The sequence below is a fragment of the Larus michahellis genome, chromosome 2, assembly GCF_964199755.1.
Source record: "Larus michahellis chromosome 2, bLarMic1.1, whole genome shotgun sequence".
In the NCBI taxonomy this organism is placed as follows: domain Eukaryota; kingdom Metazoa; phylum Chordata; class Aves; order Charadriiformes; family Laridae; genus Larus; species Larus michahellis.
Window position 1 is genome coordinate 131,301,159 of NC_133897.1, and position 14,267 is coordinate 131,315,425.

Consider the following 14,267-nt stretch of genomic DNA (forward strand, 5'->3'; position numbering starts at 1 on the left):
TTAGCCATAGGCAGGTTATGACAAGAAATTCCACATCTGAACCTGAGGCCTCCAATACAGAGACCTTCAAAGGTTATAAAAAGGTACTCACATGATGAGAAAAGCCCTCAAATTTCACAATTTACATAACTGAAGGCAAGAGAGAACTGGAATTCTAAACAAACTCTTGACTTCCTAAGCACAGCGTCAGTTCAGCACTGCTGAACATCAACTTAAGTCTGAAATATGACAAATACTCAGTTTCCAACTTGCCTCTGTGTGCACAAGCTGCGTTTCATTGCTTGAAAAGCCGCAACGCAGCTTTATCAGTGGCAGAACACGGTTTGACACGATTCAATACTTAACAGGGGAAGCCACTGAATATTATTTAGTTAAGTCAGAAGTCAATGAAAGTGAACAGCAAGAGTTACAAAATCCTTGATAAAAGGAAGAGATTCAGATGACAGGATGTGCTTAACCCGTCAAGAGCAAAAAGCCAGTGACTGCAACTTCTGGTCCAAATGATGCTGGATTCTCTCTTGTTTGAAAGAACTGCGCAATAACCAGAAAAGCAGAATACTGACAGAAGTTCATATCTCTTGGTGGTATGATTTGTTTGCATTTTTATAACACATCACACACAAAAAAAAATCTAAAACCCAAATTAAACTGTGGAAATCATCAAAAGATTCTAGATTAGATAGAGCAATGAGCTAGACACACAGATTCTGGAAAGAATACTGGAATGTATAGCATGAAATCATTAAGACCAAAGCACTTATTACTGCATTTATTAATGTTTAGTTTCAGTTCAAAGGACTACAATATCTTCTGGTAAACTGAAATCACATTAAAAACTAGAATCTGCTTTTTGTAAAGCAAATCTGAAGAAGGTAGAGACCTTGTTCTTTCCCCTACAGACTTTCTAACAAAAAACCACAACCCCAAACCATTGGTTTTTTGTGACAAAAATGATTCTACATCCATCTTCTCAGCACTTTTCTACCATCTTTCTCCATATTTCTGCAGGCAACACAAAACTTAGCTTCAGCATTTCCTGTCAACATTAAAGCCTAAAATCCTGACAAGCACATGACAAAGTCTTGTGTTTGAAGATGCTATGTATTTAAATTTTCATGATATCACACTTTCCAAATGTTACAAGCATACAAATCAAATGTATGTTCTTACTCTTGCCAAAGAGCTTTCTAGAAAAAAAGAACACCTACAAGATTTCCAGTTTTTACTAACTTATCTCTCCGTTTCTGCACATTTCTGAACTCCACTCTTTTGATCTCTTTTTGAAATTGAAACATAGAAAAAAAATGTTGAAGATTTCCATAAAATTCTTTAAACAAAAGTTTTAATTATGACTGTTTCCCCAAGTAATATTTGTAAACTGCAGAGACTGATAATAAACTATCACTCTCCTTTCAACAACTTCTTAGCGATGTCCCTGTGCTCTAAATAGACGTGTAATCTATACTAAACGTAAGTTCTTCTGAAATACATGCTTCTGTTATTACCTAAACATTTCAGTTCTTATTGTTATCGTAAAAGTAGCAAGCAAAGAATTCTGTATATTTTACCTTAATTATTCTTGTCCTTAAAAAAAGTTGAATACTATAAGACTTAATCCTATTTTTCCCCGTGCACCCTATTAAAAACACCTATAATTTGAAAAAGTTATAATTATTAAATTATTCAAAAAAGTGATAACTATTCACTTCTGAATTCTAGTCACTTAGTTAATCATCCTATTTAAGACATTTATTTTAAATCCTTTGTGTTTGGGTGAGTAACAAGATGATATTTAGGCATAATGCTGAATTTCATGACAATACACAATCTTGTTAGTTTCAGCAGAATTAATGAAGTCCTTAAAGCTAAACAGTTTTGATCTTAGATCAGGTATCACATAGGACTTGTGAACAGACCAGAATTTTCCCTCCACTTCTTCCCGTTCATACCTTTAGATAAGCAGCGTCAAAGAAAGATACACAACAACAAAAGATACACCACCAAAAACTGGAGGGGCTACAGGATGAAGGAACTAGCAAAGTCTAGCCTTGGGTTTTTTCTAAAAGAAACTTGTAACATATACCACCAGTGATACATTAGAGATTCAACTAACACATTAAAGATTCAAAAGCTTTCCACTTGAAACTTTAATATACAATTTTACTTGTGTTTCATCCTTTTCTAAATAATTGTTTTGAACATTTTTCTGAAACACTTCAGTGCAGCGGTGTGATTTTTCTTCTCCATCATGGAACAGTCCCACACATCTGAACTAGAGCACTACCACACCGTATGTAAAACAATCACCTTTTGATAATTTGATGGCAAATTAGTTTTTGCTATGACAGCCTGATTTTTGAAGGAGGTTGGGGTTTTTTTGCTAATAATGATTCATTTTAGTTCATCATACTAATTTCTATTGATAAATGCACATGAGCATCTTCTCCAGTGTGTATATATTCATGCATCTCCCAGTATTCAAGACTCAATGCTTAGCAATCTTAACAAAATCCAACAGCTATAAATTTTAAGACATAACCCAGCTGACACATTCTACCAAGAAACAAGAGACCACTACAAACCTTACTAACTACTGCTCCACTTGCAAGATGTTTCCTCACACAGAACTGCAGATACACACCTTCAAAAATACACCAAAACAAATACATTGCATATACAATTTCCCTTCCCAAAAGTGGGATTCAAAGAACAAATGTGCCAGATGCCAACCCATCTCATTAAATGCACTAGTGCAAGGCACCCTTATACAACGATGAGAAGGACTGTAAGAGAACCTAAAGGGAAGAGGCAAAATTAGTTATCTGTAACAAGGGCAAGAAATCTGTTCTTTGGCAAATGACTTTCAAATTAATTTTTCCTTGTAGAGTACAGTCTAAGTACTTTGCTATACTATAAAATGAAAACTATTAATTGCTTGCAGCCACATAAATTCAACAAGGAAGAATGCAGCATTAAAGAGTTGCTATATGAATTCATAGTCAAAGTTTTACTTTGCATCAGAATGTTGTGTTTACACTGTCTTTGGAATCAACAACCCATCATACACTTACTTTTGTATTACATTCTGCAAGCTGAGCATCATACCCAATTCGCTTTTCATCTTCTCTCTGTTGGCACGGCACTCTGCCAAATAGCGGAGAGCCTAAAAGAAAGAAGACCATGTCAAATCAGCCACGTGTCCAGTACATTATCATTCATTTTTATTAGTGTACATCTGCAAAACATTCACAATGTGAGTTCTAGTGAGAAGATAAGGAGTATTATCACCTACTTTGAATATTAAAATTTTTTTTATTCTTATAAATACGGAGAAAGCATAGAACATCTAGTCTATGACAAAAGGTTGAGAGACTGGGTTTGTTTATAACAGCTAAAAGAGTCCAAGGGACAATCTAACTGTCTACAACTACTCAAAAAGCCTTTAGGAAGATGACTAAGCCGAACTTTCCTCTACAGCAGCAGACAATGTAACAAGGGGGAACAGCCACAACCTGCAGCTTAGGAAGTTCAAATGAGATATTACAGTTTTTTCACTACGAAAGTAGTTCAACACTGAAACAGACAACCTAGTGGGACTGCAGAATCAAGGAGACGAAACTACAACTGACCTGAGTGGTGGTGACAGTCCCAATTCAAGCAGGAAGCTGAAGTGAATGACTTCCAGAAGTCCCTTCCAACAAACATTTACATGATCTGAGATCTAAATTCATTTTTATACACTATGCTTCTAGTATAATTTCCACCAATTCTACAGGCTACCCCGGTACACCGCCACCAAGTTTCTACTGTCTACAGAAAGAAGTCTACCACATTCATAAGCTTCTGAACACTAACCGCAACAGTCATCACTCCATGCAGGAATAAGAATACGAGCAGCAGCAAGCTGCTTAGGTTATTGTTACTTAAACTGGGAATTGACACTTATTTGTTGTCCAAGGTTTTGTTTATTTGACTTTCAAGGTAGACTCTTGGCACAACTTCACACTGCTGACCCCAGTCAGCACCTGTGTATTTGCACGATCCTCCTAACATAATACATTCCCAGTTAAAATGTCAGTCCTTCTTTTCATGAGACACCTCACTATTGTTAGTGCTGACAAAGTTGTCATAAAAGGAACCTCCAAAGGTGTACTGTACATTGTGCCTTAGTCAGTGTTTTATTGAAGTAGGTACAAGAACTGCACTTGCAAAATCCTGCAATACACAGATACAATGGTTTATAATGTGGATTTTGTGATAGCAAGGTTTAGAAGTGTACCAGTTCTTTAAATATAGACATATAATAGCTACGCTGCTCAATAGCTGCTTTAAAAATAACATGTTCCTTAATCCCTTCAGACAGAGAGAACTAATTAACTGGGTTTTTTTCTAAATCATCTTCAGTGCATATTAGGTAAAATTCAAGACCATTTTATTGACTATTGGGAAAGTCTGGCTGCTGGCCAGCATGATAAAAATCTCCAAATGTGATTTTTGCTGTTTTCTGATGTGGATCAGTATCAATACTTGCAGTTTATAAGTGTTGTATATCCATCTATTTTCTTAATTTTCAACTACGGGGAAATACCTGAATGATAGCTCTGAACTACTAACTTTCATGCTAAGAAATGTATCCTTACTGCTGGAAAAACATTTCTTACTTTTATTAGTCTCTGTTCAGACAATGTAGTGAGGATGTAACATTGTTGGACTCAGAAAAACGCATTCCCTTAACAGCTAATTATTTGGGTCAAAATGTAGGCAGTCTCTTTTCCATCCGTTAGATACTCTTTATACAAAAATGTAACTTCCACTAAAATAAGACCAAAGACAAAGTTACCAGAACAACTTAAGTGACCTTACTTTTCAACACCAGAAGTCCTATTGCCCCTGCCCCCGACGGAGATGCAAAGGTCTGCACCTTCAAAGAAGGCAGATCATTTATGCTTATTAAATCACAATCTACTGAATGCATAAGGAAGACCATTATTACGGACTTTGGCTCAGTCTCTGTTCAGCAAAACACCTACGTTAGCTTCAAGCTCACAAGTAATCAATAGGACTATCTTCTCCATACTTGAATATAAAAACACACTGTTGTCAATCTTATAACAAAAAACACCTTTGATGTTTAATAAGTGAAATACTAATGTAGTTTCTTCACTTCAGAGTCCTATTTTTGAAAACTTTAGTCCAAATTTAAGAGGGGGGAAAAAGTAGTATTGCCTGGATTACTTCTGATTTTTTTTTTTATTTAAAACATTCAAAACTTCTAGCATTTGAAGTGTACCATAAAGAGTTACTGGAATCAAAACTTGCAAAAAGTATAGAAAAATATACCACTTCTTTATCAGACAGAAGAAAGGACTGAACTGAAACTGCACATTGGGAGAAAGACACCCTTCCTGAAAGATTCTACAACACATCAAAAAAGTTAAATAGGGAACTATGACGATTCATATAGACTATTTATAATTTCAGCTATGGGAATTGCAGAATAATACAATAAGAATTTTAAAGTTAGTGCTGTACATCCTTTTATTAGGTACAACTTAATGGAAAATCATTACATTTAATGACTCCCATTCAAATGGAAGCACCTTTCTGACTAATGAGATGACTAGAAAAACAAACAAAACAAAAAGATGCTTCAGAATGGAAAAGTATCAAAAATGAAGACAAAAAGCTATCAGCAAAGATATTAAAAGCTACAGAACCTAAGAGGTTCAAGAACACAAGGAGTCTGCATGTTTTCACAGTAAACTGATCCATTTCTGACTAGAGACAGGGTCCTGGGATATTGCATAGGGTCTTCCAATTCCTGATTCCTAATCCACCCTTAACTGTAGGTTACCACTAAATGGAACAACAGTGCTATCTCACATTCCTACCCAAGGAGATGTCCTTACAGTGCAACTTGAATAATATCTGAAGCTGTGGAACCACACTGCAAAACGGATTATCCCTCATCAATCTGATAAAGTCAGCCCTTTTTATGTAGAGTTAATTTTTGTCACACGATCACAGACTGATTCCCAGATCTCATACAGACATTGAGAATATGCAGCCCAAAGGAGCCAAGGAAGGAAAAAGAGAGCGAGATGCCCAAACAAGATCCTCTTTTAAGGCCACAACCTAAGGAAACTGCACTGGAAAGAAAACCAATGCAACATATTCACAAGAATTCTAACCTCAACTCAAGTTCTTCCAGTGAAGAGCATTACAGTCTCGCAAATGCTATGGTTAAGACTAGCCTAAAAACCAATTAGCAGGACAGAGGTCTCCTGGATTATAGGATCTCATTCCCTGAACCCAGAAGAGTATCTGAAGACACTGAAGAGACACTGAAGTAATTCCAAGAAGTCCACTAATATTCACTGTAAAAGTAAAACAAATTATAAATACAGAATTATAGAATTTTATTTTTTTTTTTTTACAACAGGAACATCGAATCACATATTTGCCAAGTATATCTATTTACACCACCTACGTTTACCAAGGTCCATAACATCTTCTTAAGAAAGAGATTTAAGGGTGCTTACCTCCCTCCACACAAAAAGTGAAATAGCTGTATTTAGGGGAAAAATGCAAAGTAAATTATTCTCTTCCAAAAAACACAAATACCCCTGGAATAATGTGTCATTGCTAAATAATTTTTGAAATGCATGGTTTTTTAAAAAAACACATATAATGAATATCAACATAACATAAAACTAGGTTTTATTTTTTACATTTTTACTTGTTTAAAGTCACAAAAAGTCCTACTGACATACAAATTTACCTCCAGAATACTTACTAGTAAAGCTGAATGAACAACTGGAGGGCTGGGATGGTCCAAAAACAGAATAAGACCTGGCAGGCATCCTTGATCCTGAACAATGGCCCGTCTGTTCAATGGGTCAGCTGCTAGATCTCGGAGTTGGTTAACTACAGACAGTGCATCAGGCTCCTCACTCATAGTAGAATTCATTTTTTCTGCACCATGCATACAAAATACCTGCTGAAAAAAAATATCTCTATTACTAATACCACAACTTTTATCAGCAATTAAAACACAGGTAAGACAACATCACAAAGGCACTGATTTGTTATAAGTATAAAAGTATAAAAAAAAAAAATCAAGGACTAGAATTCATCGAATGTGGATGGAATTGATAAGGATGTGGCTCTTGAAATTTGTAAACTGGAAATCTAAACTTCTTATGCAGAGAACAAGTAGGTTTGGTTCATAATATTTTGACTTGTTTTCTATACATAATTTCAGACCAGTCAGCCTTTATGGGATTGTGTTGGTTTTTTTACACTACTGACAAATATTTACAAGAAATCCATAGTTTTCTCACAAGGCACCCTAGAAGTCTATAAACATCCCTCTGGATAAACACATGTGAAAATCAAAGTATGTATTTTCAGAGTACCTTTAGCAATAATAGAATTTTATACAAAAATGAATCCGAAAAGACAGTAAAAGATTAACACTACATCAAGAACAGGGAACATTAAGTTTTAATCTGGATATATATCTCAAATAACCAGTGTAATGCCATACTCATTCAAAGGCAAAAAGGGTTTTAGAGGGTGGGTTTTGAGTTTTGGGTTTGTTTCTTTTTTTTCACTAGTGGGGCCCCCTCAATAAAAAGAAAGAAGGTCACGCCTGGCTACAGCCAAAGTCCAAGCCAAGGTATCAATTTCAAAGGAGACACGTGTTAGCTTGAGAGTATCAGATTCCAGAGCTGTTTAATAAGGAGTAAGTACTTAACAGGCAACAAAAGCATAAGTTTACTTGGAGAAAATCCTACATCTTGATTCAAAAAACTGGTTTCCTCCAAAAGACTGACTAAGTGCCTCTGCAACAACTAAATGCTAACTGTGGTCCTGGTGTTGCCAGTACCAACTCATGCAAGTAAATTTTGTTAGGGCACAAAAGTGTGAGTAAATACTTATTGTTAATTTGTGTTCTCTCATTTTTCCCTTGCATAAAAATAAAACAAATTTGTAAGTGGTCACATTCTTTTGGGTCATTTCCCAAACAAATAATATTGTACAATATTATTGTTTTCTTACTAAAGGTAGGTCTTCAACAACACAAATTAATCATACTCTTCAAAAACAACAAACCACAAATACAAATTTTGGTTGTGACAATTTCTGACATTTTCACATAGAAAAAATGCTGTTAATCTCTAAGTCATTGGTCCTTCATTCAGGAAAGAGCTGTAATGTGAAAAGTACATACCAATGATTAGTGTCCAAGTTATTTTCCTTGACAACCACAAGTCCAAAATAGATCAACTGGGAGATACAGCCACTCAATCAATAAACAATAATTTATATATCCAAAGCACACAACTCTAAATTAAAAAAGTCTCTGTTAAATATTACTAGTTACTTTTCATAGTAGGCAGAGAAACTTATTCAAAACTTGAAATCAAGACAGTTGTAGAGCTGATGATAACCAAAGTCTCTGACTTGCAGTTCCACGCCCTGAGCACCAGATCATTCCTACAACTCTCTCCATCCTGATTGCCTTTTGCGTTCTTCCTTCTAATCTCTTGAAAAAGCATGAGGCCAAATTTTACCCCCCTCCTAATCTATTAGGCCACAATCATGGCAGATCCTTCTCCCTCTCTTCTCAGCCACAACTGAGAAGACAAGTGAAGTCCTTACCTTCTCCATCACCTACAACGACCACTTTTATGAAACCTGGGACCCCGGCATTTTTTTTATGAAAAAAAATTTAAGCTGTTTTAAAAGTTTTAAGAAGTTATCTAGAATTTGGGGGCCTAGCAGGTACCAGCTCTTTTCTCCATCTGGTAGCTTTGAAATACAAGCTTAACAAAGGCCCCGCAGATCTCTCTGTCGGTCTCACTTTCCGCTCCATGTCCTCACCGGGGAGGCCCAGGAGAGGAACCGCCACAGCTTCACACCTCGCCTGTCACCCTGAGCGCTCCCGAAGCGGCGGAGCTGACAGCCTGGCCACGACAAGGCCCCGGGGCTCAGCTCCCAGGCCCCTCGTCCGGCGGTGGCACAACTCTTCGGCGACCGGCCGACGTAAGCTCCGGGAGGGCAGGAGGGACCTCAGCCGGCCGCGCCGCCGCCCCCCTCTCAGGGCCTTCCCGCCCTTCCCCAGCGTCCCCATTGCCGCATCCCCTCACCGCGGCCTGCTCCCCTCCCCGGCTCCGTACCGTCACAAAAGACGAACGCGGCCGAGAAGCTCAGCCCCGCGCCCCCATCGCCCGCGGGGGCGGCGCGGCCTGCGGAAGGCAGCGGGAGGAGGCCGGCAGCAGAGCCCGCCGCACACGCACCACCCGCCAGAGCCCGCTCTGACCCCGGCACCACACCACCACCCCGCAACCCCATTGGCCGGATCCTTTTCGCCACTCGTGGCGCGCTTTGTTCCTTTCGAGACACGATTGGCTGCCGGGGTGGGGCGGGGCAGCTGTGCATGCCGGGAGTTGTAGTTCGCAGAGGGCAGCAAGGCCTTGCCGGGGAGGGCACGACGGGGGAAAAGCACGCCCCTTACTCCGATTTATTTTTAATAGCTTAGGTTTTTTTATCCATAGATGATCACCGCCATAATTTGAACTTACTGCCCAAGCGTAAAACAAAATAGTGCGAAATGCACCTGCTCCCGCATGGGGACACGGCCGGCCAGCGGCAACCCCCTGTCGCCGCCAAGCAACCGCTGGCCACTCCCCCACGTTGTTAGAGGAGTCTAACCACGTGACCCGGTGGTCACGGCGGGAGGGGCGGGGCGGGGCCTTTCCACACGTCCCCGCCGGGCCCGGTGGATGCCGGGTAGGTCGCCGCGCCGCAGCCTGGCGGAGGGCGCCCGAGGTCCCGCCTCCCGCGAGGGCCGTCGGCTATTGGTCGGGGTGGTGCCGGGGCGGCCGCGGATTGGCTGCTGGAGGGAAGGGGTGGGGGGGAGGGTTGCGAGCCGTGGTGGAAGAAGCGGGTGAGGGAGCGCGGCCGCGGCGGACGGCGGGTGAGGCGAGCTGCGGCGTGGCGAGGCCGGCGGGGCGGTTGGCGGTCCCTGGGCCTCCCCTTCCTTCTGGGTAGCCCCTCTCATTCGCCTCCGGTCCTGGGTGGGTTAGGGGCGGTGCGGGAGGGGGAGCGGGATCCACACCCGGAGGCTGCTGCGGGCCGGTGCCGTCGCCGGGCAGCGCTCAGCTCCGCCGGCTCGGCCGGGGCCGCCTCAGCACTGGGAGGCCTGTGTGGGGGTGGAGGGGTCTTGCCTTGTGGGATCTCCCCCTGTGAGGGTCTGCCCTCAGGAGCTCCTGAGCCGGCGCCGAGGGGAGGTGAGTGCCGTTCCACTGGAAGCGGATACAGGCCGCTCATGGCGGCCCGGTTTATAGCTCCTCTCCCCGGGCAGCCTGGCAGCGCCGAGGGCACATCCAGGGCAGGGCAGGGCAGGGTAGGTGCCGGGCGGGCAGCGGCCTTGGGAAGGTGCGGTGTTTGCGCCGCCTTTCCGGAGAAGTAGAGTGGCGTGGAAACGGCTCGGGGGGTTGGGGTCGAAGCTCTCGGTTCTGCAGGGAGAGAGAATGAAATTGAAGCCCTCTTGCTGTGATGGGAGTGACAGGTCACGGGGAATCATGTAAATAAAAGATAATCTGGAGAAATTACAGGGAAATTTTAAAGGGAGGCTTTAGAATACAGAGTGTATGAAGGAGCCTAGTCTTAAGGGATCTGGTGCTTATTTTCCTTTTCTGCAAACTTATGATGGTTGCTTTGTATACCTTTAGTGATACTGCTGCTGCACGCAGGTTCTTCTGCAATTATTATAGATAAGTAACTTGCTAGATGCTTGTTTTTATTTTGTTTAACAAGCTGTCAAAGTTCCAAGTACTGAGTGTGAGTATAGTTTGAATCCTGACATCAACCGTAGTGCATTGATCTCTGTCTGATAGCGTCAGTGAGACTTCGTTAATATTTACATGCTGTCCTCAGACAGCCACAGTCCTCTGTAGCTCTTGTGAAGACAAGACTTAAAAAGACTAAATGGAAAGGAAATAATTCTGTCTTCTGATACCCACTGCTTAGGTGATAAAGAAAAAAGAAGGGAGATGAGTTTTCTGCACATCAACTCTAAAAGTTCCAGTTAACTGTCACTGAATCAAAATAATTTCCTTCACAGAGATCACCAGCTGAAATCTGATCACTGTGTGTAGGAACTCAACATTGTTACAAAGAGAGATTTGGGGGGGGGGTGTGTGGTGTGTGGGCAATCAAACATTTAAAATACTTTTTCAGACAAATACACCCTTTTGTTAATAAAATTTGCATGCTCTTGTTTCTCAAAGATGTAGTAGAAGGACTGGAATTCACAGGAATGACTAGGGAGGTTTGAATGTCTGGCAGGACAGTGTGGGTGTATGGTTATGTCTGTATAGTATAACACTATAGTATGATTGAGCCATGTTGAATGATTTCATTTATCTCTCCATGGGGTCATATTGCACCGTGTAGGTATAATCTCTGCCGAGCAAAGGCTTTTGATTAGACTAGTGTTGAAACATGGCGTTTTTTATTCTCCATCCTTAGTTGGCAAGATACAGTAACATGGGTAAGATGTGATGGATATAGTTTTGCATTTTGAGGTATATATGGTTGGGCTATATTTTTAAGAAAGCTTTGGCAACTTCTATTGCAAGTGTGTGTTACTTTCAATTCTTGCTTTTGATTTCATGCTGATTTTAGCTTAGATATTAGCTTGATTGTCTCTGTAGTATTTGCTGACTCTTATCTCTCTTTGCATATCTTTCCAAACAGGTGTTTCTGAAAGTAGTAGGGCGCTTCAGTATTTGTGGCTTCCAGGCCAAAAAATAGACCTCTGTATTTGGCTGTATGATCTCTGCCAAATACTTACGTTACTTATAACTGGTCTGTGTTGATTTGGGAGAGGGTGTAATCCTTTATCAGAAGATTCTTCCTGCCTGTTTGGCTTGCTGTTGTTGCGATAATTTTTTGTTGGCTTTATCTTTCTTTATTACTTCTTTAATATGTTTCGTTATGGATATAATTTCATGAGATGACCTTGGGTCATGTGTCAGTCTTAAAGACTGTGAAGATAGGCGTGCCCTAGTTCTCTGCTGAAATAGGGAGGAACCTGCTCTTTTTGCCTATGATTTTTGATGTGGTTGGTGTTCCTTTGAAACCATGCTTCTTTGAAAATTTTGTACTACTTTTATGATACACATACCCTTTCAATTTAAAGACCAGACCTTTCATTTTTCAGATTCCATGCGTTTGCTTATTCTTTTTTAAGGCTGATCTGCTCCATCAAGCCGATTAAGTCATTCTCTTTCATTTTTTGTGTATCTTACATGAATGAGAGAAACTTTATTTAGTAAGAAAAATGTGAATATCGTATTTCTTCTTAAGAGCAAGAACTGCTAATTGGAAAGGGAGTTGGACAAATGCAACATTGGAAAATACACATAGGAGAACTTCAATTTGAAAGCAGTTGCATCTGATTTTTCTTTCTTTTCATCTTTCATGTGAAGGACTTGCTAGAAAGCTTGGCAAAGGGTTCCATTTCATATTTACTGAGCAGTAGGCCTTATGTGTACAGCCTCCAGAGCCTTTATATTTATTTCATTAACAGTCTGTAATTTCTAAGTGGTATTATCTCTCAGCTTTGTAGACTGATATTTGATATGACAGTATTGAATGAAACCTGCAAAAGTGGGGGCAAAAGAGAGTTCAAGGAGGTAAAGTGAGAACCCCAACACTCAGAAATGTAGACCCTCCTCATTTATGAACCTTGGAATTCCTGTGTATTTCCATATCAGAAAGAAAGTTCTTCAGCCCGGCTAATTCCTGTGTAAGTGGAGTTTTATAAATGAAAAACCCATGAAATTCCAACCCTCACAGTGAAATGCAATTCTTTGTTTTATTACTCTGCTAAACTCTTTTGGGAATCTTGTCTATAACTACTGCTTATCTTTGTAATAGGATTGCTTAAGTACAGCAGAAGGACCGTGTTTTATAGCAATATTACTATCACTTGGGGCATTTTATTGTAGTAATGGAGTTCTGTAAGTTTTAGGGGAATTAAACTACTATTATTTTTAGTTTAAGTAGCATAAGGAAGACAGAGGGTAAATAAAGCAAGCATCAGTATTTTAAAAGAAGGTATTATTCTAGCTTACTAAAAGCAATAAATATTTAACTCCTGCTTCTGAAATTGGCATCTATACAGAGTATGAGAGAAAAATTTGCTAATGTTTTCATTCTTGCTGCCCAGCAGTTTCATTTGGAATGAACCCTTTCTGTTCTTGGCACATAAAATAATTGTGAAATAACTGAGATTTATGAAGAAAGGTATAGTGCAATATCATAGAATCATAGGGTTGGAAGGGACCTCTGGAGATCATCTAGTCCAACCCCCCTGCCAGAGCAGGGTCACCTAGAGCAGGTTACACAGGAACACGTCCAGGCGGCGTTTGAATGTCTCCAGAGATGGAGACTCCACCACCTCTCTGGGCAGCCTGTGCCAGTGCTCTGCCACCCTCAAAGTAAAGAAGTTCCTCCTCATGTTTAGGTGGAACTTCCTATGTTCCAAGTATGTGCCCATTACCTCTTGTCCTGTCCCCAGGCACCACTGAAAAGAGCCTGGCCCCATCCTCCTGACACCCACCCTTTAAGTATTTAGAAGTGTTGATAAGATCCCCCCTCAGCCATCTTTTTTCCAGACTGAAGAGACCCAAATCCTTCAGCCTTTCTTCATAAGAGAGGTGTTCCAGTCCCTTAATCATCTTGGTAGCTCTCTGCTGCACCCTCTCCAGCAGTTCCCTGTCCTTCTTGAACCGGGGAGCCCAGAACTGGACACGGTACTCCAGGTGCGGCCTCATCAGGGCAGAGTAGAGGGGGAGGATGACCTCCCTTGACCTGCTGCCCACACTCTTCTTGATGCACCCCAGCATGCCATTGGCCTTTTTGGCCACAAGGGCACATTGCTGGCTCATGGTCATCCTGTTGTCCACCAGGACTCCCAGGTCTCTTTCCACCGAGCTGCTTTCCAGCAGGTCAGCCCCCAACCTGTACTGGTGCATGGGGTTATTCCTCCCCAGGTGCAGCACCCTACGCTTGCCCTTACTGAATTTCATAAGGTTCCTCTTTGCCCAGATCTCCAACCTGTCCAGGTCTCTCTGTATGGCGGCACAGCCTTCTGGTGTGTCAGCCACTCCCCCAGCTTTGTGCCATCAGCGAACTTGCTGAGGGTGCACTCTATATAGTCTGGAAGAAATGAGTATCAAGTTTGTCTG

The 14,267-nt window shown here is 41.0% G+C and overlaps 2 protein-coding genes across 14 annotated transcripts in view; one reads left to right on the forward strand and one right to left on the reverse strand.

Annotated features, from left to right (window-relative positions):
• The window catches only part of ARMC1 (armadillo repeat containing 1), a 32,379-nt gene extending 22,678 nt beyond the window's left edge, over positions 1–9,701 (reverse strand). The window contains exons 1-3 of one of the 6 annotated variants that reach the window (XM_074577142.1): positions 9,591–9,701; positions 6,797–7,000; positions 3,072–3,163 (exon numbers count right to left, since the gene is read on the reverse strand). In XM_074577142.1, the coding sequence (XP_074433243.1) occupies positions 3,072–3,163; positions 6,797–6,988 (284 nt within the window). In that variant the 5' untranslated portion in view covers positions 6,989–7,000; positions 9,591–9,701. Of the gene's footprint in view, positions 1–3,071; positions 3,164–6,796; positions 7,001–8,667; positions 8,703–8,869; positions 9,359–9,590 lie in introns of those variants that run through there. The other 5 variants (XM_074577143.1, XM_074577145.1, XM_074577146.1 and 2 more) reach the window with 5 other exon arrangements.
• Positions 9,702–9,912: 211 nt separating this feature from the next.
• The window catches only part of MTFR1 (mitochondrial fission regulator 1), a 28,185-nt gene continuing 23,830 nt past the window's right edge, over positions 9,913–14,267 (forward strand). Inside the window, exon 1 of one of the 8 annotated variants that reach the window (XM_074577153.1) lies at positions 9,913–9,985. The gene's annotated coding sequence lies outside the window, so the exon portion shown is untranslated. Of the gene's footprint in view, positions 10,086–14,267 lie in introns of all 8 variants that reach the window. The other 7 variants (XM_074577155.1, XM_074577159.1, XM_074577158.1 and 4 more) reach the window with 7 other exon arrangements.